Source organism: Camelus dromedarius, chromosome 8 (assembly GCF_036321535.1).
Source record: "Camelus dromedarius isolate mCamDro1 chromosome 8, mCamDro1.pat, whole genome shotgun sequence".
Classification (NCBI taxonomy): domain Eukaryota; kingdom Metazoa; phylum Chordata; class Mammalia; order Artiodactyla; family Camelidae; genus Camelus; species Camelus dromedarius.
The window spans coordinates 77,180,419-77,201,139 of NC_087443.1; the positions used below are offsets into that span (position 1 = coordinate 77,180,419).

The window sequence follows — 20,721 nt, forward strand, 5'->3', positions numbered from 1 at the left end:
GAACTGTTCCAGGGCCGGAGCAGCACTGCCTTCAAGCAGACAGAAAGGAGCACCCCCCTCTCCCCTCCCCAGGCTCATCCTCCTCCCACAGTTTGCAAAACGTCCATTGGCTAATACAAAAGGGAAATGGTTTCCTCTGAAATAAACAGGGCCTGACTCATTCAAAATTTAATCAGCGTGACCCCTAAAGACAAAGCCCCCGGAACCCATTGCGTGCGTCTGTGAGCAGGACTAGAGGAGGCCGCAGGGCGGCAGGAGGGCTCACCTGTGATTGCCCGGCGGATCTCCGTGGCAGCGGCCTCCCTCATCTCCAGGGAGGCTTGCTCACTATACCAGGCCGTGTGGGGCGTACAAATGAGATTCGGTGCATCTTTCAAGGGACCCTGAGCAAAGCTAGATGAATGTATGAAAACACGGTAAATGAGAAAAGGTGAATGCACTTCACTCCCCGTCTTCCTCCTCAAAAAGGAGCTTTTGGACGTGGGGGGTGTTAGCCACAGACACGCTGGAGGGGCTTGTGCAGGGCTGGGACTCTAAGGATATGCTCATAAAGCTGCTCTGTAACTAGCATCAGGAGAAATCAGGGACTCAGAAGGAACAATTCTATGGGGGGCCGACCACCTGGCCTCCAACCAGGACACACAGTCCAGGGTACAGACAAATCCTGCTCCGCTCCACCACCATTTCCTGCCTCTCCCTGTTCTGATGATCTCTGGGGAACTTTTAGCCCTTTTACAGTTAGTTAGAAAACAGCACAACCCTTACGGAGGCTGTAAACTTTGCCTCCAGTTTCATATCCTAGACCTGTTTGTCTGGGAAGGTGCCCAAGTTCAAAGTAGGGGGTCAGGAGTAGAGGTGGGTCCTGTAAGTTCCCATGCAAGTCTTGAGCTGCGACTACACACGTCTTGGCCGCCTCATCAAACCCACCTGAAAGGCTCCGACTCGTGCACGTCGAGGGCCGCCCCTCGTATCCGGCCTTCCTTGAGGGCTTGGGCTAAGGCTTTCTCGTCCACCAGTCCGCCGCGGGCCGCGTTCACTAGAAATGCTCCTTGCCTCATCTGCGAGGCAGAAAGAGAAGCTGGTTAAACCGATGCTACTGCATCGGGAGGCGCGGGGTGGGGGTGGGGGTGGAGCCGCGGGCCAGTGGAGGCTGGTGGGTCTGGCTATTTAATGCATGTGCAGCAGGTCGGGGGGGGGGAAGGGAGGGCAGAGTCTCAGGACAGCTGGAGGCCAGGGGTCAGCTCCTGAGATCCTGAGAGGGGGCCACAAGGTGGGAAGGCTGGAGCTGTGACCTGCTGGGTCCTGGGCCAGCTCCCTGTCCCTCCCTGCTCACCATGGCCCACCCCAAGGAGGTGGCCTCACCCAGCTCCTCACTGATGTCTCAGGGACTTTCTTCCCTCCTCATTGGTGTGTCTGTCCATGGCCCATTTCCCATCCCCCTTCCATTTGGACAGAAGTTTCCAGGGTCTGAGCCCATCTATTTCAATTTACCTGCTTTTGGTAGAACACATGCTCAGCACCCAAGAGGTCCTGGGTTCAATCCCCGGTACCTCCTCCAAGTGGAAATCAATGAAGAAACCTAATTACCTCCCCCTCAGCAGACAAACAGTACAAGCAAAAACATGTGCTTTCAATTTACCTGCTTTATGGTAAAGTCGTTGATGAGGTGGTGGTTATGTTCGTTGAGATTGCAGTGCAAGGAGACGCAGTCGCTCTGATACAGTAAGTCCTGCAGGGTGTAGACCCTCTGGACGCCCAGGGACCGCTCTATCCCGTCCTGCAAGTAGGGGTCATAAAATATGACGCTGAATCCGAAGGCCTTGGCTCGAACAGCGACCGCCTGCCCCGTGCGACCTGTGCAGAAAGAGAGCGTCCAGGTAAGCAAGCCTGTCCTCGCAGCACCCTGGCCCCGGCCCTGCTGCCTTCATTATTTCTGGGAACTGGAGCCCGCGCTAGCCGTCCCCACTGGCAGCTGGACCCAGCTGGTGGCAGCTGCAGGAGGAACCGGGTGCCCAAAGCTTGGTGACACCCAAGGCCAGCACTTCTCCCCGGGTTACTGGGGCGGAAGCGTGGGGTCGGGGGACAAGCTTCCTGGGTGACCACAGCAGAGTGCTTCCTGTGCTTGCTACCAGCGTCTTTTCCCCTTAAATTCCTATTACGTACATTTTCAAACATAAACACAACTAGAGAGAGCATGCCAGTGAAGTCCTCGTGCCTGTCCCCGCCGCCCCCGCTCCCAAACATCACCAGTGTCACCGACTTGTACTGATCCATTCCCTGCTTTGTTCATACAGCTGTCTCCCTAACCTGGGCTTCGCCTCTCTATTGCTCTCAGCATCTAACAGGGACTGTTCTCCTGCATAATTACCACTGGGTTTGCTCGTGAGGGGCAGAATGATGGAAACAGCACTGCAGTCTGGCTGAGAGGCGGGGCTCTGAGCCTGCACGGAGTGTGGCCGGGCCTCCAGCAAGTTAGAGAGTAATGTCACCTAACAGGACATGAAGGCCTTCCCGACTCCCAAGTGGCCGTCATTTGTGAAAGTCCACTGATCCCAGAGCAATTTTCAGCTTGAACACAAGGTGGTTTGAGTAATGCTTGAATGGGCTGATTTGGGACGTACACAGAATAAATCTTTATTTAAAACCATTGCTCCAATGTGCAGTGGGGGAAGAAGGGACTAAGGGAAGAGGCACCTCCCCAAAGGAAGCCCACACCAGGTGCCTGCTGGTGGACCATCTCGCCCTCCTACTGAACTGTGACCTGATTGGGCAGGACCAAGACAACTGCCTGAGTTTGGAGGCAAAAGTTTATTAAGGCCATTCTGATCCACAGGAACAGCTGCAGGGTCACCAGCGGGTCATTACCCCTCATGTCATCCCTCTTCAGTGTCACCACTTGGACACAGTGAACCAGGGACTACAGCCACACACTGCGGAGGGCAAGCACAACAGACGGGGACAGGGCAGGAAGAACGGCAGTGACTAAAGACCCTCCTCTGATGTGCTTGATATTCGGGACCAAGGACTCGCAGTGAGTGGCTGCCACCAGAAGCCGTGGAAACGTGTTCTGCCACGTGGCCCAGCCACGCACAACTTGAGTCTCTGCATCCTGGCCAGAGGCCCCCGGGGCCGAGCAGGGGCTCAGGCACGCACGATGTTCTAAGAACCATCTCCGAGAACCGCTTCCCAGAGCAGCAGGGGGTCTGGTGAGCACCAGCAGAGGGCGCTGTGGCTCAAAGAGCATCGGCATTTCTTAGTTATTTTGTATCGTCCACTCCAGAAATATGAAGACAGACTCTTTCGTAAAAAGATTTAAAAGATTAGCTTCCCACATATGATCATTCCTGAAACCTGGGTTCTACAGCTCAGACCTGGGTGTTGGAAAGATGTGCGTTCCTGGAAGGAGTCCAGCTCCTGCCTGTTCAAGCAGGCACCCGGCCTCTGGATCAGGGACTCGGTGGGGGAAGCGGCGGCCCTGTGGCCATCCCAGCAGTCCTGCCCCTCAGGTAACTGGAAACAGAGCTCAAGCAAAGGGCTGAGTGACAGCTGAGGAGCCTCCTGGAAGCCAAGCCCAGCAGTCGCAACTCACTCCATGTGGCCCCCAATTTACAGACTGGGAAACTGAGGCAGAGAGAGGCTGAGGACTTCACTCAAGGTCACAGAGCTGGTAAAGGGGGGCTGAGATCCGGCACCAACAAGCAAGGCCCCCTCCTGTTTGCAGTGTTGGGGCTCGACTCAACCCCCGTGCTGTCCACAGCCGCGCCATCAGGCTGCTTTCCACCCGGCTCACCTCCTGGGTAAGCTGCCCAAGGCCCTCCCAGGGTCGCCAGCTGAGTCTCATGTGGACAACAGCCGAATCCAAGGAGACCTCTACTTGCCCCCTCCCCTCGGGTGAGCTTTCCAAGGTGATGGCCTGACCAAGCCACCGCTGGCTCAAAATTCTTCAGTGACTCCCTGCTGCCACCCCCACCCAGCATATGAGGGCCTCCAGGTACTGCCCAGGTCACCGCTCGGCCCCCAGCCTGCTTGTTTCTCCACCACACACCCCTACACGCCCTGCCCCTCCCCCTCTGCCCGGGCACTGGGCAGGCCCTCCTTCTGCATCCCCTCTACCCAGCCACACCAGACCCATTCTTCCAAAAGCAGCCCAGATCCCACCTCTAGGTGATTTCGCTGATCAGTCTGGACCTCCGACCTCCCACCCCATGTAGCTCGGCGGGGGGCATTAGCCCTCCTCTACTGCAAAACCCAACCTCCCCGGTCAGGCCATCCCTGCGCTCCTCTGGGGCAGGACTGGGTGGGGTCTGCTGCCCCTGAGGGGTCCCTGCAGCAGCCCCGGGGGTGTGGGGGGACGGGGCGGAGCAGCTGCACGTACCGAAGCCAATGAGGCCCAGCGTCTCCCCACGGATGCGGGCTGCTCCCGACGCCACCTCCCGGATCTGCTCGACGCTCTGTACCCGCGTGCCTTCCCGCAGCGCCTGGTACAGCCACGTGTTCCGCCGGTAGAGATTGAGGATGTGGCAGATGGTGGAGTCGGCCGTCTCCTCCACTGCTGCGGACGGGATGTTGCACACGGCGATCCCTGGAAACACAAGGGCGAAGACGGGATGAGAATCCCCTGGAGTTCTAGGGGAAGCTCCAGGGCTCCCAGTCCACGCAGCTGAGGGACGAGGGATGGGGGACGGGGCAGAATGAGCCCACTCGGCCACTAACTGCAGGTGTGGCCCTGGGCAGGTCAGGGTCCCTTATCACCAGATGCCTGCTTGTCACCAGGAGGACACAGACCCTCTGACTCTGATGCTCAGGGGCCTCGAGCCCCAACATCCCTCCCAAACAACAACGTGTGGCTCAGCCCCCAGCCTCCCACTGACCCCATGTCCTGCCCACCCAGTGCTTCCGGACCCCATTCTCTGCGAAGCAAGCAGAGGGCAACTGGAGTGGGGAGGCGGCCAGCTCTGACCACCACCCACACCCAGTGCCAGGAAAGCTGTAAACCTGTGAACCCCAACGTTCAGTCCTGGAGTGGCGGGAGGCCAGTGTACAGGGCTCCCCCCTGACAGGCCATGGGGTCCAGAAGCCCAGAGACTCCTTGAGATGCACCGTCTGGGGTCCTCCCCACAGGGTGGGGCTGGGGTAACAGAGACTGGCTCTTTGTTTTATGGTATTTTAAGTGTTTTATGGTATTTTAAGAGTCTAATGCAATAAACATGTCATTGCTTGTTTTTTAAAAGAATGAGAAAATTTAGAAGCTAACACCTTCACCCCAACATGGGCCCGTGGGCTGCACAGCATGGAGCTGATGTCTGAATCCAGCCCTAATCACCATCCTGCTCAGGAAGAAAGAACACAGAGCAGACAGGGTACCTGCCCTGCTTTTTGAAAGGGACTTTAGGGCTGAGAGCAGCTGGTGGAGATGAGCCCTCCGGCTGTGTGAGGAACAGGGGCCTGAAGCCGAGGGGCTGCAGGGAGAACTGGTCCAAGTCTCAGGCAGGAAAGGCCCGGGCGCTGACCTTCCTCAGTGGGGGGGTGTTTTAGGGAGGGATGGGAATGCTTGCCAGATGTGGGAGGGGTGGGCACACAGAGGGCCGGGCTGGGGACAGTCCCCTCCTGCTGCCCACCACGCCTAGGTCTAGCTAGCCCCTCACCAGGGATGGGGCTGCATGGCGGGGGCAATTTGGTTTGCCAGTCAAGCAACTTTCTGAGGGACGTTGCTGTCCAGGCAGTGTGGTGGCCCGGCTCACAAGGCTCCCTCTTAATCCCAGGTTTGGGACCCAGGGAGAGACACCCAGGGACGCAGGGCCAGGCCACCTGTAAGGCAGCCCTGCATTCCGCTGTCTTCTCAGGGCGGGGTCGGGGCAGAGATCACCTGCAGCTCCCTGGACAGAAAACCAGACCAACCGTGCGGAGCATCCCTTCTAGGAGCTGCACCGTCCCCCTTACGAGGTGCCCAGAGGCACAGAGTCCCAGGGCCACCCTCAGGAGGACAGACAGCTCTCAGAGGGCAAGCTCCTCCAGCACAGCGCCCCCCCGGCCCCACCTGGCCACAGCCACGGGCCAGGGGGTAGTGTCTGAGATCCAGGTGGACAAACTTTCCATGAGCTGGAGGTCAATCATCTTACGAACACCCACTTGCTTTGAAATCACCAAGCACAGAATCGGGGCTAGACTAGAAATCTCGGGATCACTAGACAGATGCAGGCAGACACCAGAGGTTTAAGAAAATCTTCTGGCAGTTGGGACAATTTTCGTTCCCCCATGGGGATCCATCTGTTCCCATGGGGAAGGTCCACCAGTAGGACAGCCGAGTGTGGACCGTCTACTGCAGACACAGCCAACTGCCTGGGCCCAGGGGACTGGTGGCGCCTGGGAGGCAGGACAAGACGCGATGAAGCCAATGAAAGAATCCTCGGGGCCATGAGATGAAGTGTCGATCAGCCCACCCAGCAGATGAGGAACTGAGTGGAGACATCACTCACACTAGAGGTTTTAAATTTAGCTCCTGGCTCTGTGTGGGGAGCCTGAGACCAAGGTCTGGGAGAGCGGGTACCCGGGCTTGGGAAACAAGGACTGGGAGGGGCACTGCCGGCCTCCTTTGGGACCTCCTCCCTGATGGCAGAAACGCCAGAGGCCAGCCCACCCTGCCGAAGGGGGTTCCTATTCAGTCTTCATACTTTCAAGGTGATTCCCCAAATACCATCAGGACCAGCTGCCAGCGCTCGCAGAGCAGCGCTGCAGCCCGCATGGACCCCAAGGTCCAGACCCAACAGCCGAGTTGCTTTTCCTCTCAGTCCACGCTTTTGCTCTTTGCTCCAACGCCTTCTGAACTGGACCAGACTGGACAGCAGACTAATGCGAAAGGCTCACAGAGCGAGAATGCTCAGCCCGTGTCCTGGGCCCTGGCTCTCTCTAGCACCTTCCACCTCCCGCTGCTTCTTCCTGGGCCTTGGGGTCACATCACAGACAGGGAAATCCTCTACCAGCCCAGGCATCGTCCTCACCCGCGGCAGGTGGCCCTGGGCCCCGATGGCTTCATGAACGGCCCACGTGCGCTGGAGGGGAGCTGCCCGCCTGGGCCACACAGCCCGGGCCCGGACCTCGTCAGGAGGGGCAGAGCCCTGAGTCGCCTGCTCTTCTGTCCTCGTTACGGATCAGCCGACCGAACGAGCTGCGAAGGGCATCTGGAGACCAAGGATGGCTGGACAGACAGACACCCACTTTCCTTCTACGGAGTCCACATTTGAAAACTGCTCTTCAAAATGGCCCAGCAGATGTCCCCCAAGCAGCTTCCTTATCAGACTGGAACAGAGTCAGTGAAAAGGCCACCGCAGACATGCCGTTTACATCTTTCAAAACTGGCTGTCCTCTGTGGGTGGACTCTGGGAACCCGGCCTCCTTGACCCGGGCCCAGCCCCTGCCTGCGGGTTCGGCTTCTGCAACTGCAGAGACAGGAAGTTTCACTTGCCAGCACCTCCCATCCTTCCCTAGAGAGAAGTGGTGGGGTCCCGGGAAGGAAGTCCGATGTCACAAACACCGCAGGCTGGGGTGTCGCAAGGGGCAGATGCTGTGGGGACGGGAGGTGTGTGAAGGGAAAGGACCAGAGAGTCTCTTGGTGCTCAAGCCACATTCTCTGTCTCTGCTGGAACGTGGGATTTCAGCTCAAGAGCACAAAGAACATTTGTTTTCAAACAAAAACATTCTTTCGGTGCCAGGAAAAAATAGAAAATTTTAGTTTATATTAGACATGCTTCTGAAGACTCACGTCCTCCGAAGTTTCTTTGTGGCAACAAAGAGGGGCTCAGAGTGATGCCGGGGCTGGAAGCAGAGGCTAGGGCGGACGTGGGGAGCCACCACTACCCCAGGCCCCGTAATGAGTCTGGAATCCAGTGTGACCCCTTCTCTCGTACAGGGCCAGACAACCCCTGGTGGGGCTGACATGATGGGGTCTGGCTGAGGGGGGCACCCAGAAAAACTGGGATCAACCTGAGCCACCTGCTGCACAGCTCCCCACTTCCAGGATGGGGGAGGGGAGGAACAGCACCCTCGGGGCAATGACCACCCCCCACCCCCTAAGGGGCAACCCCAACCTGCTGCAGCCACGTTCCCAGACCACCTGCCACTTCGCAGAGCAGCCGGGCCCCAATCACCAAGAACCAGACCGGACTCAGCACCACTTAGAAAAGGCCCCACCATGGCCCCGGCTCCCCATCCTGCTTGTGCTCACAAGACTCACCCTGCAGCTCACGTACGTGAGCACGGCCCCAGTGCAAGGCAGGGAACAGACAGACCTCTAACACAAATCCCTGCCCCTCAGTCCATCCCCTAGGCTGGGACCTCAGGAAGGAGCCAAAGCCCAGCGGGGTTCCTGCGGCTGAAGAGGCAGCAGGCAGGTGTCTGTGGGCTGTGGCCAGAACTGTCAGGTCACACGCTTGTCGATGCCCGAGCTCAGGCGTGATGCTGAGCTGACCGTGCAAGGCACTGCATACCCAAGCCTGCCCCTGGAGCCCCAGGGCTGAGGAGCTGACTAGGGGTGGGGCAGGCAGGGGCATAAAAGCCTGGGTTCCCAGCCATTTTGCCGCCCCTCTTATCAGCCTCATGGCTTCAGGGCACCGGGCAGACCACAGCCCTCCACACCAGGTGCAGGGGGCAGGACTAGCTATTTCAAAATCAGAGCAAGGATGGTGACCAGAGAGGGGCTTGTCTAGAAGGACGTTCTTGGCCCCTCCAAAGACAGAACAGCAGCCTGGGGACCTTTCCTATCGAAGCTTGGCCCCTGCTGCCCCTGCAAAGGCACCTTGCACTCAGAGTCCACACCAGGTGCCGGGACAGGGAGGCCACCACGCCAAGGCCCTCTCTCAGGGTGCTGGCAACCAGAGGTGTGGAAAGCAGCTGGGAGCCCTGCCTTGGGGTGTCCTTGGGTGTCCCATCTGCTACCTCTGCTCCTCTTTGCACACCCCTAAAGGCAAGGGCTGGGCAGGAGGTGCTGGGCGGTGGTCCGCCTACACTGGCACGACCTTGGGAAGGTTCCTGTGTGGATGGCAGCCCTTGAGGGGATGGCTCCATCCCAGGACTGGAGGAGACCCAGACATGGGGCCTCCTCCCGCCCTGGGAACCCGGAGCTGTGTACCCAGCACGGGTAATTTCAGGGTGATGGGTCCGGGCCGGCCAACACAGGTGTGTGGCTACTCACACCATCCCCTCTGCAGCGATGGGCCCATGGCTCATCTAGCCTCAGGTCCTCCCCAAGTGAGACCACCCAGCCCAGCTGCACAGGCACCAAGGTAGGACCTCCAAACTCAGCAGGACTATTTGGAGGTGTGCCTGGCAAGATGCCCTCTGGAAGCAGGCACCTTCCTACAGCCAGAAGCCAGCACTGCGTGGTCTCTGTTCTCTGCTCGGGCTGACCCCTGCCCCCCACCCCGCCAGGCACCCACCAGGCACCTGCTGGGCACTCACCGAGCTCGCCTGCCGCCTTGATGTCCACGTTGTCGTAGCCGCTGCCTATCCGCACGATTACTCTCAAGGCCTTGAACTTCTCCAGGTCCTCCCTGGTGAGGGTGATGGTGTGGTACATCATGGCGCCGACAGCCTCGTTTAAAACCTGTGACAAGGTGGGGAGAGTGCAGATTGGAGGCCCCCACGCCGTTGAACCTGGCACAGATTTCAGCAGGACAAAAACCAGCTAGGCCATTGTCTGTGTTGACAGCTTCCCCCAGGTGGGTGGCCCCTGGTTGTGCTCTGGGGGCTCACTGGTGACTCTGGGTGGTACAAGGGGGAGGGGGAGGGGGGGTGTGGTCAGGGAAGGCTAACTGGTGAGAGGGACTGGCCAGCAGAGACCTGAGGATAGAAAGAGGGGCAGTGTCAGGGCAGCGGCGGCACCAAGCACGTGCTTGCTGGATGCCAAATGCTGCCACCTGACCGGGGGGGACCAGGCCCGGCAGGCGGGGAGAGGCCCACCTTCTCGTGGATCTCCTGGGTGGACTGTGCGTCACAGAAGGCCACGGTGGCCAGGTCCTTCAGGATCGGCATCTCTACGGTGCAGTCTCTGCCGTCGAGCAGCGCCACCAGGGGGCGGGGGTGCAGGGGGCCGTTCATGATCTGGGGGCGGATACCTGTGAGGAGGGAGGAGGAAGCGGTGGGTGTGCAGAGTGGACTGCCCCCCACCTGCAGTGAGGTACTGCCACCCTGCCATCCACACACCTCCTCCTGGGACAGCTCTGGGACAAGGCTACGGTGCGGTCTGCTGGGCCTCCGTATGTGGCCACACATGCAGCCCACTGGGAAGCGCCGGGGTTCTAGCTCCGCTGCCATCTGGGACTCAGGCCCAGGAGTCCCATCGCGCCCAACTGCTCCTGCCACCAGGGCAGCACAGTGGCCGCCCGTCCGCCCCGAGACCACTAAGGCCCAGAGACCTTGCAGGTACCCGAGGGGGCCTGGCCCACGGCTGCCTGAAGCCGAAGCAGGCTCCCCTCGGCCCCACCGCTGTGCCTCCGTCCCCAGCTGTCCCCACTGCCCTCCAGACAGGCACGAGGGGCTAAAATGAAAAGGCAGGGACAAGACAAGGTGGCAGCATCCCACGGGGGCTCCCTGGAGGAAACCCCTGGGGAACAGGCGCCCCCTCACCTGGGCCAGGTGAGGAGCCAGTCTGAGGCAGCTGTGAAGGCGAGTGTGTCTGAGGGCAAGGGGCTTGCTGGGGCCTCAAAGAGCAAATGGAAGTTCTCAAAGGACCACGACTAGCACCGCTTGTCAGCTACCGAGACCAGCCAGGGGCAGTTCACGTCTAGTTCGGGAGGGTAGGGGCTGCCTCAGTGCAGACAGCGTGGCTGCGAGGTCTCCAGCCCAAACAAGGAGGGCAGCGCGTCTGCCCTGACACGTGGACCCACCGCGAGGTGCGCACAGGGGCCCGGAAGCAGCCTGAGCCCCAGGCTGCTCATCCTCGGTGACCGGGAAGCAGCATTTTCTAAGAAAACCATTCCTTTCAAGTTCACACTGGAAGGTCTCAGATTTTGGCCCCAATGTTGAATCACCATGATCCAACCCCTGGGCACGTGAGAACCACCCTGGACTTCTGGAGACAGTGCAACACCGAGTTGGCCGGGACAGGGCAACTCCCATTTTCTCATCGAATCAGAAGTGTCTCTGACGTCACAAATTACAAGTCAGAACAGGACAGCTGTCAGATGTTCAAATACACCCTGATCGTGGCCACTGTACCAGGGCGGGGCTCGGCCCATCTTGTGTCCTTCCTCCCGCACGGAACCTACTCGTCCTCTTCTCTAGTGGCCACCGTGGCCCCCAGGCTTGATCGGGCTCCCACGGGCCAAAGAGGAGCTGATAACCCGGCTGCTCATCTGCGGGGCCTCCGCCTCCCAGCCCAGAACTGCCCGAGTTCACAACCCAGTCAGCCACACACTGGGGACAGAAGCTGAAAGAGGGACCCCCATTCCCCCCACCCCCAGTCTGGAGCTGTGGGCACGTTCCCATTAGCGATGCCCGCGGAGGGGTAGGCCCCTGGGCACCCGCACGCCCGCTGCCCGGAGCGGCACTCCCGCGACTCAGCTGCAGCATCGTGGGACAATCATCTCTTTGAATGCGGAGCAGAGAAAAGGCTTTTTTGTCCTGGTCTCAGAAGAACGGGCAAGGGTGGCTGGGGGAGCAGGCCACCTCTGGGCTGGGGCTCGCAGGTGATGACAGTCCCTCCAAGCCTGTGAGGGGCAGCTGAATTCCTACTGCCTCCTCAGGACCCGGGTCCCCAAACTGGGGACTCCAGGTGACAGGGAGCCCCAACATCCTCTGTCCCGAGCAGGAATAGGGCTCCTCTACCCACGTCCTCACTAGTTCTCAACCCACACAGAAGGCGAGGAACACGGCATCAAGGCTGTTTGTTTACTGGGGTCCCTTGCTAGCATCCCTCTGCCCAACTGACAGGTCCACGAGAGGGTGAAGTGCTGTGTGCAAATGGGGAAAAGGTTCCCCAAAGACCAAGGGTGATGTCTTCAGACAGGACCCCTGGAGGCCCCCCTCCTAAGCCCCCAGCACAGGAAGTGGGGGAGCAGTCACTTCACATGGAGCGCTACACCCTCTCGCTTCACCACGAGAAAACACTGCCATCCTCTTTGACAGACAAGGAAACAGAGGAATAAGGTGGAAAGTACTTCACGGGAGGAAGAGGCTGCAAAGTGGGGCAGCAGGTGCCAACTCAGTGTCCACACACGGGAGCTCCTACTTCTTCCCCTTCTGCCACGATGACCATGAAGGACCCGTTCTCTCCGCCAGAGTCTTCCTCCTCTCCCCACACCCACTATGAAGCCCAAGGTGACTGTGTGGGCAGACACACTCACTTGCCCCAGGCTGTCCCTCCCATAGGGTGAAGAACACCCTGACTTCACTCCTGGGGGTCCTAGCAAGAGGGTTAATCAGACAATGTTTGCAAAGTTCACGACCACGACTAGAAATCTGAGTTGTTAATTAAAAAGCAACCACAGAGGAAAACGACAGTGGGCACAAGGCAGGCATCTGGAGAAGCGGAGGGGCCGTCACCACAACATGTCCATCTACAGCATCAACGCACGCATCTCGTTACCTGGGAAACAAACTCCAGGTTGCCTAGCGATCGCCTCCCTCCCCGACTTGGGTCGCCTTTTTCTTTGGCGAAACCCACCCTTTGCCCTCGTTCCAGCTGGGCACGCAGAACGCCGCTGAGGCCGGTCCACGAGACCCACAGGCTTCCCCACGGAGGCCCCAGGCTTGGGTACCGACTGTAAGCTCTTTATGGTGAGGCAGGAAACGAGATGTGGCAGGGATCATGCTGCTCGGGCTGCTCGGGCTGGGGAAGGATGCTGAGTGGGGACAGATGGGTGGGTGGGGGGGTGGGAGCAGATGAGACTCACAGGTGTCTTGCATGAGGGGCAGAGACCACAGTGTAAGGCTGCTGAGGACGGGCTCTGAGGGGCCACATGAGACCCCAGTACTGAGGCTGAGACAGCTTAGCCAGCCAATGCCAAGGTTCGCTTCTATAAAGAAAGGGGCTGTGCTATCACACACGCTCCCTCAGTCCCAGAAGGGACCCACCCACCCACACATCTCGGAATCCAGGTGAATTCAGCCACCATGCCCAGCACCCTCATCTGTCCCTGTGGTCTCACTGGAGTCAGAGGCAGAGGGTCCCAGAAGACCCCGGGAAATGCCAGGAAGGTGATGCTGCAATTAGACATTTTATCTCACCTCACATTAATCAACATACCCTTCAATGCCTCCGCTAATATGAACAATTTTAAGTCTATTAGGATACAACTGATACATTATGGATTAAGATGGCAAGTGGCCCTTTAAAAGAGACCACGGAAAACGGGGTGCCAACTCGGGGGCTGGCTCCCCAGGTTGGAGGGGGTGCTCTATTCCTTCTATGGTCAGGAGAATTTAGGGGAGAAAGGCAAGACACAATGTTTAACAAGAATTCACTAAGAACTGGGGTTTGTTATCAAAAGCTAGGCTACTAACTACTAGACACAGCACAGCCCCAAGGAACAAACTCCACAGAACTCAAGACTGCCAGGACTCAATCAGTGTTGCTCTCATTCCCATTTTGCAGTTAGGGAGACAAGCTCCCAGTGACCACATCCCACACCAAGGAACAAAAGGGGAACAATTACACAGCACCGGGGACCCAGCTGAGTCTGTGGAAGCAACTGCTGATGAGGGTCAGAGGGTCTTGGTGGCCCTCTGGTCAGAATGACCGTTCCCTTTGTACAGCCTCCCTTCCCACTGATGAACTTGTTCTATCCATTTTAGAACCGTTGCAGCTGCAAGCAGGCACATCACAGAACTGTATCGGTGCACGGCTTCGGACAGCCTGTCCAGTGTTAACTTTGCAGGGCAGAAAACACAGGCGACTCCCCTGGCGCCAATTACCTGCTTGGTTTCAGGCTTGCCTCTGCACAAGCCGAGGTGCAGTGCCCCAGCTCGAGCCCGGCTCTGACACTTGCCCCCGGGCCTCGTATTGCTTAGAGCTGCAGCTGCACCCAAGTACTTGTGAAATTAAGAGACCCTCAGTGGAAAACAAAGAAAACACCAAGCTGAGTTGCTAGAGTTTTGTTTAAGAGTGGCCAGTGGTCCAGGGGATGTCAAGCCCAAAGGCCTCACGAATTGGAAAGAGGAGGTCCCCAGGGAGGACACTGGTAGCTTTCTAGCCACCCGACCTTGATGCCACCTTACTTGGATGGCAGCACCAGATTTCTCTGCGGGAGCTGCTCCTTGCCCAGGGGACACAGGCCAACGGGGCTGCAGCAGCCAAATGGGTGATGTGGTCCGGGCACGCAGAGCCGCCCTGTGACCTTTCCGGACACTGTGTGAGCTCAGTCGACACCTTCTCCACAGAACCACACATCGTTTCCCAAGGTCTGAGATGGTTTCTGTTGAAACTCAAGAAGCGAACTGTCTCAGGGACATGATTTTGCTGCTTCTGAATTTCAGGAATTGAGCAGTTTTACCCCAAAGGACAGTGGCTGCAATAATGGTGTTTGACCCAGGGGGCAGAGAAGCCCCTTTTAACAACCGAGCAGATTTTATGAAGCATCCCAACACCGCAGCAGCCTCAAAACCCCAACGCTAGACTGGCCAGGACCGCGGGGTAACAGTCACAGGTAGGGAGGGTTGACGGCCCCGCCTGTGAGGGTCACTGCCCTGCTCACCGGGCAGGGGATGGCCAAGTATGGTGGGGCTGCCCCCTGAGGGCCCCACAGGACGCACACATGGGGCTGGGACCCTGAGGGCAAAGGACCTGCCAAGCAGCCCAAATGCACTGCTGCTCAGGGGTCAGAGAACACAGTCTTGCAGGTGGGATGCAGCAGGGAGCCTCTGGGTCCCAAAGGCAGTTGCTGGGGTTCTCTGGTTGGCACAACAGTTGTCTTGACAGCTGACATCAGAACAAGGACCTGGAAAGGTCTACAGACAGGAGACCCATGCAGGCCTCAGAAAGACCGAAGACAAAAATGCACTGCCCTGCATTCTCAGCAGGACGCTCTGGAGCAATCAACCAACTGGGTCACAGCCCCCAGGGCCTGCAAGGTGTCTGGAGGGAGAAGGCAGCACACCTAAATCCCTTCCTCACGTGCAGGTGGCCAGGGTAGGGGCGGGAGGCACAGCCCACACTGCCCAGGGGGCCGGGCTGGGCGGGGCAGGGCCTCAGCAGCCCCGCATCTGCAGGTCTCTAGCCTGGACCACTTTACAAGGCTCTGGTCACGTCTCCCACCCCACCAAGAACAGCTTCCCCTTAAATGCAGCTGCTCCCCAATTAAAAGGCCACTTCCCGCCACACAGCATGGCCTAACCCTTAGTTTCTGGACTCAGCAGCCCCGATCTCTCGAAGGCTAGACGCAGAATCAGACTGGGGGTCTGAGAAGCGGCCTAGTTCCCAGGCCTGCAGCCCCACAATTGGAAGCTGAAACTTACGACTGGAGCCAAACGGGGAATCAGATGCTGACCTTGGGGCATAAACCAGGAGCCCCTCTCTGAGACTCGGCTTTAAACTCGCAAACACACTTCTGTTGCAGGGTCCACCCGTCCAGCCGGGGCCCGGGGTGGCAGAACCCTGTCTGGAAAAGGAGGCCGCAGAGCTTTGTGTCGAGGTGAGAGGCCTCCCTTGCTTTGTAAACATGTTTATCCACGTTATAAAAACTGTTCTAAACTGTCAACAACAAATGTTCGGCAGTTGGCTGGAGTTTATTCAGAAAGCAGATCTGGAAAGTGAGCAAAGGCAGTGACTGTCCCTGGATATCCCGGGAGGTGCCCACCCCCACAGGAGCTCCCCTCACCTTTCAGGTTGGCCTGGGTCAGAGGGCGGCTGCAAGGCAGTGATTCGTAATCAAACATGTGCTGCTAAGCCTGGCACTATTTTAAGGTTTAAAAAAAAAAATGTCGTTACCATTGGAGATCTCGCCTTTCTTTCCATATTACTATCTGCCTCTTCATCTGGAAAACAAGCTTTTCTCTGCAGTGTCCCTGCAGCTCTCCCAGGACGAGGGAGCTGTGTCCACATCCTTCCCACACCTCCAGGCCGGCCTCGGATGCTGCCGGGCCAGTTTGATTTTGGAAACTTGGCTGTGCACAGAGATGCGTGTGCTCCTTGTACAGCAGAGAACCCGATCCTTCTCAGATTGCCTCGTTTTGCACCCAACAAGCACCCCAACGCCCCCAAGAGGCATCCTCCTCCCTGTATCCTGCCCTGAGCAGCGTGGAGGCACGTCCTTTCTGGCCGGCTCAAGATCCTGGGCAGAAACAGCTCTGGATGGAGGTGATGACCCGGGAACGATGCACCTACAGCCTGGGCGCTCAGGACCGAGAGCGCTTTCTGGCTTTAGGTCTTGCTAGATAAAAATCACAGCGTGCTCCTGGCTGAGGCAGGAGTAAAGGGCAGGCACTGAGGTGGACACTGGCCCATGGCTTTTGGCTGCTGAGGCTGCCCTCTCCAAAGTGGACCCTAAGGTCCGATCTGTCCTCACTCCTTCCCAGTTCCTTACTGCCAAACTCTGACACGTGGGCACTGGGCCTGGTTCTAGGGACCCAGAGAGGAACCAGGTGTGGTCACTCCCTCAGGTAGCTCTAAACACACAGGGAATCTGGCTTATGGAAGAAATAGCTTTCCTCCAGGTGCCTCAAAATCAGGAACACCAAGTCAGTTTGAATCAGGACAAGATGCGGAAGTCAACTATAAGTTAAATTGGAACATCTCAAAATTCAATTCAGGCTGACGCTGAATGGCCATAACGAACCTTGGTGTATTCAGGACTGAAGAAGAGGAGAAAGTAAAGCAAACCTGGATGAGGAATACAAATGAACCACCACTTTTCTCCTCCTGTGCTCATGGCAGGCATCACTAATTGATCCCAGCACTCTTGGCCTTAAAGTCCCCGTTGACCCCAATGCTCAGAAGGCCGCCCTACAAGGCTCGTTAAAATCTGCTGGCCATGCTTACGTGAGCCCAATCCCCTCTTGGAGGGTAAAGGAAGGTGAAGGTCAACGTCCCACACATTACACCAACACTGTGAGCCTGGGAAGAAGCAGAGAGACGAAGGGATGCCCCAGGGGAAGGACGCAGAGACGCTTCCCCAAGCCAGGAGCAGCCCTCAGTGTGCAGCTGGGCCTCCGCAGTCGCTCCAGGACTGCTGTCTGTTCTGCTGAAAAGGGTGGGCTTCTGGGGAGGAAGGGGAGAGAAGCCTCAGAGTGGGGCTGGACCCTGTGGCGGGTTTCCCGGTTCACACCCACCTCCTCACAGCAAGGGGCTCGGCTGTGCCTGGCACTGTCCCGCAACCACCTGTGACCCGTAGCTCTCAGACGTCTCCCCTGGAACACCTTAGAACCCCTATCTGATGCTAGATTTTATGATCTGGTCACTGGGAGCCCTGTGTCATCTCCCCTTCTCCGGAAGGGAGCTTTCTTTGTTCTGCAGGTAGGGCACCAAAGCCCGGGCGGGGGACAGGGTCCGTGGGGCGCCTGAGGAGTGAGCACAGGCCAGCTAACCTGAGCTCTGCAGCGTCACCACACCAAGCCATCTAGAGCCTTGCCCGGCAGAAAATGATTTCACTCGACCCTGACTGAGGGCTAGTCTCCAAGCCACATTCTAGAAAAGCAGCAGGACTAACGAACAAGACAGAACAACCTGGCCTGCTGTCCTATGCTGGGAATAAAAGAGGTGAAATACGTTCTAAAGAAAGCGATGTCTGTGCCACCGCTGTGTGCACCAGGCAGACCTTGTGGTAGTGTGCTTCACAGATACCGTGCTCTTTTCTTTCTAAACAAATGGAAGGTTTGTGACACCCTGCACGGAGTACATCTGTTGGCACCATTTCCCCCAAAGCATTATTTTATAATTAAAGTGTGTATTCCACGCCCCCCTGCCCCCGCAACGGAGGCCCTGGGGATTGAACCCTGGACCTCATGCATGCCAAGCATGCACTCTACCACTGAGCTATACCCCGACCCTGGTATGTATTTTTTTTTAAAAGACATAATGCTATTATTGCATGCTCAACGGACTACAATATGGTGTCAACATAACTTGAACACGCACTGGGAAACCAGAAAATTCAGGACTTGCTTTATCTGCGACACTCACTTCAGGGCGCTGGTCCGGAACAGAACCCAAGTTAGCTCCGGAGCATGCCCGCGCAGGCATCGCTCGCGTGCTCCCTCGTGGTGAGCGGTACAGCCGGGCAGGAAGAAAGCTCAGCACGATCACGGCGCATCCAGCCCTCCCCTTACACTAGGACCATCAGCAGCTTGAATGCTGTCTGGTCTCCCAAAGTCGGGCTCCTCCACTGAGCTGTCAGTGTACTAAACACCACCGCACTGGCACGTTGAGAGGTGAAGGGCATAGGCGTCTGGGTTACATCTCAATAAAGCTATTAAGAAAAAACACAAGTCTGGGCAAATCTGGTCTCACCAGGCCCTCTACGCACCCAGGGGCTGGGCTGTTGGGGGCGCCCTACACTTAGCTGAGTGTGCTCCAGGGGGTCTGGTTTTAAGCCACTCTTCAGTGGCTTAAATTTTACTGTCCTCTGCACAGTCAGCTGGAGGCTCGGGCCATGGGAACACCTTGGTAAGTGGATTAGTCTTAAATAAAACATGGGTCTTAGTGAGTCATGGCCCTTCAAGTGCCACGCACTCAGCACCTCCCTTGTAGCTCAGGTAACAGCTGGACGGAGAGTTGCCCAAGCAGGAGGCTCACAGGCTCCCGAGTGCCCAGGCTACTATCCCCTCCACACTCGGCGCTTGCCAGGTGACCACTGCTAACTGTGTGTCTGTGCACATGCATGTGCACACATGCGAGGTAGCTCCTGCAGTGGAGCAGAGGTCTAGACTTGGGGGAAGCACATCATCTAGTTTAAAAAAAAAAAAAAAAAAAGCACACCTTCTGCACCTCCAGAAAGACAAGGATTCGTTGTTGTTTGAACCGGTCTGTTAGAGGAACGCAGGGAACCTGTCCCGGCAGCCTGAACTGCACAGTGCCCACACTACCCCGGGACTGAACAGAGCAAAGTGACAGATGCTCTTCCTTTTCCCAACGGAGCCTAAAGACAAAACCAAGAACCATTTATCACTTGTACACGATACTCTCTTAGACACTCACGTGCTGGCCGTCTCCAAGTCCAGATGCCCCTGCCCTGCTGCACTGGACGGGCCCTTTCCAGGGTGGCTCCTGGTCTTGAGTGTCTGTGCCCCGTCACCCTCACCAGTCTCAAGGCGGGCGCTGCATGCCCACGTCGGGCAGGACACCGCGGTCAGCCCACTAACGGCATGAATCACCTGCCCCGACCCCGCTCCAGGCGAGTGTGTAGATGGGCCTGGCACCCAGCGGATGGGCTTTGACACAGTCGGGATAGAGAGGCCAGGGAAACCCCTGGAGGGACTGCAGCCAGGCAGAGGACACCCACTCTTCTTGGTGCCTGGAAGGGCCGTTCCTGCCAAACCCCCAGAAGCAGCAGCAGCCAGCAGGGCAGGTGCCTGGGGTCCTGTGAACCTGGAGCAGCTGTGGAACAACGCTGCCCTGTGGGCTCACCTGGCCAAGGTCCTGCTGGGGCCACAGCGGACGTGTCACTAGGAGGGCTCAGCGCCCAGGGGGCGCTCCTGGGTTGCGGCCCCTGTGGTTGGCTTGTCCCCTGGAATCAGATGGACCGACTCCACCAGCGGCCCCGAGGAACAGACGACATGCCCTCCCCGCTAAAGGGCCGTGGAGAGCCTGGCAGACCCAGGCTTACTTTCCTGACTGTATCGCCTGGGCCAAGGGCCCCGAAAAACCGAACATCGCCCTGCTTCTTGGCTGCGGCACCCACCAAGCCGGGATGGAGACAGGCAGGCCGAGGCTTGCAGCTAGTTCAGTTGTTCACGTGGCCCTAAAACCCAAAAGGAAAGTGATTCTTAAGGACCCTCTAACAGGCTTGCTGTCCGGTGGGCCGGAGGCCAAGTGCGCTGCCCTCAGGCCCCAGAGCAGCCAGGAAGCTAATTTTCCCAAGCACGACAGCTGGTCGGACGGCCCCGCCCTGCTCTTTTCCTCTATGACTTTAAAAAAAAAAAAAACTAACAACTTCTAAAGTATTCCAGGCTCAAAGCCCAGTTCACAGGAAAACACCAGAACCCATCACAAAGTCATATTTATTCCCTCAAAGAAAAAGCATCTAATAGAAAAATCCCAGCAGGGAAGCTGGTTAGGTTGAGAGGTCAGCTTTAAGCACTGCAGACGGAGAGGAGACGGACTGGTCAACGCTGTCTGCTGCTGGTGACAGCATTCAACCCTCCAGACAGAGCCCCTGCAACTGGGAAGAATTGCCACGTCCCCGGGACTTGGCAATGCCCACTGGGGGCTGGACTGAGGAAGTAGCAGACACCCGGGAGAGGAAGTCAGCTGCCAGCTGCAGAGGAAGCCCAGCCGGGCTCCAAACTTGTGCCTGCGAGCTTAGCAACTTCCAATGGATGAGGCCCTAGTAAAAATCTTAACACACTGAGAGACAGGCAGGAAGCTGCCACTAGGTAGTGAAGCCTGTGAACAGGAAGGGGCAGTTGGGGCACCATGGGGAGGTAACACTGTAAATCTAGAGTTGATGCCGACTCTTTGGACATCTGGTCAAGGGCAGGAGAAATTCCGCTCCCGACTGCTCAGAAAAAGTTTTTTTCCTAAGAGATGGGTTCATTGGTCCCATCTTAGGTACAAATGTGAGCCTTTCAAGTGAT

General features: G+C 57.7%; 1 protein-coding gene across 5 annotated transcripts in view; it reads right to left on the reverse strand.

Annotated features, from left to right (window-relative positions):
- CTBP2 (C-terminal binding protein 2) overlaps positions 1-20,721 on the reverse strand; it is a 155,165-nt gene that overhangs the window by 6,224 nt on the left and 128,220 nt on the right. For 4 of the 5 annotated variants that reach the window (XM_064488520.1, XM_031461964.2, XM_031461962.2 and 1 more), the window contains 6 exons: positions 9,955-10,109; positions 9,454-9,598; positions 4,376-4,582; positions 1,640-1,854; positions 928-1,058; positions 266-393 (listed from right to left, as the gene is read on the reverse strand). In XM_064488520.1, the coding sequence (XP_064344590.1) occupies positions 266-393; positions 928-1,058; positions 1,640-1,854; positions 4,376-4,582; positions 9,454-9,598; positions 9,955-10,109 (981 nt within the window). Of the gene's footprint in view, positions 1-265; positions 394-927; positions 1,059-1,639; positions 1,855-4,375; positions 4,583-9,453; positions 9,599-9,954; positions 10,110-15,809; positions 15,886-20,721 lie in introns of all 5 variants that reach the window. The other variant, XM_064488521.1, reaches the window with a different exon arrangement.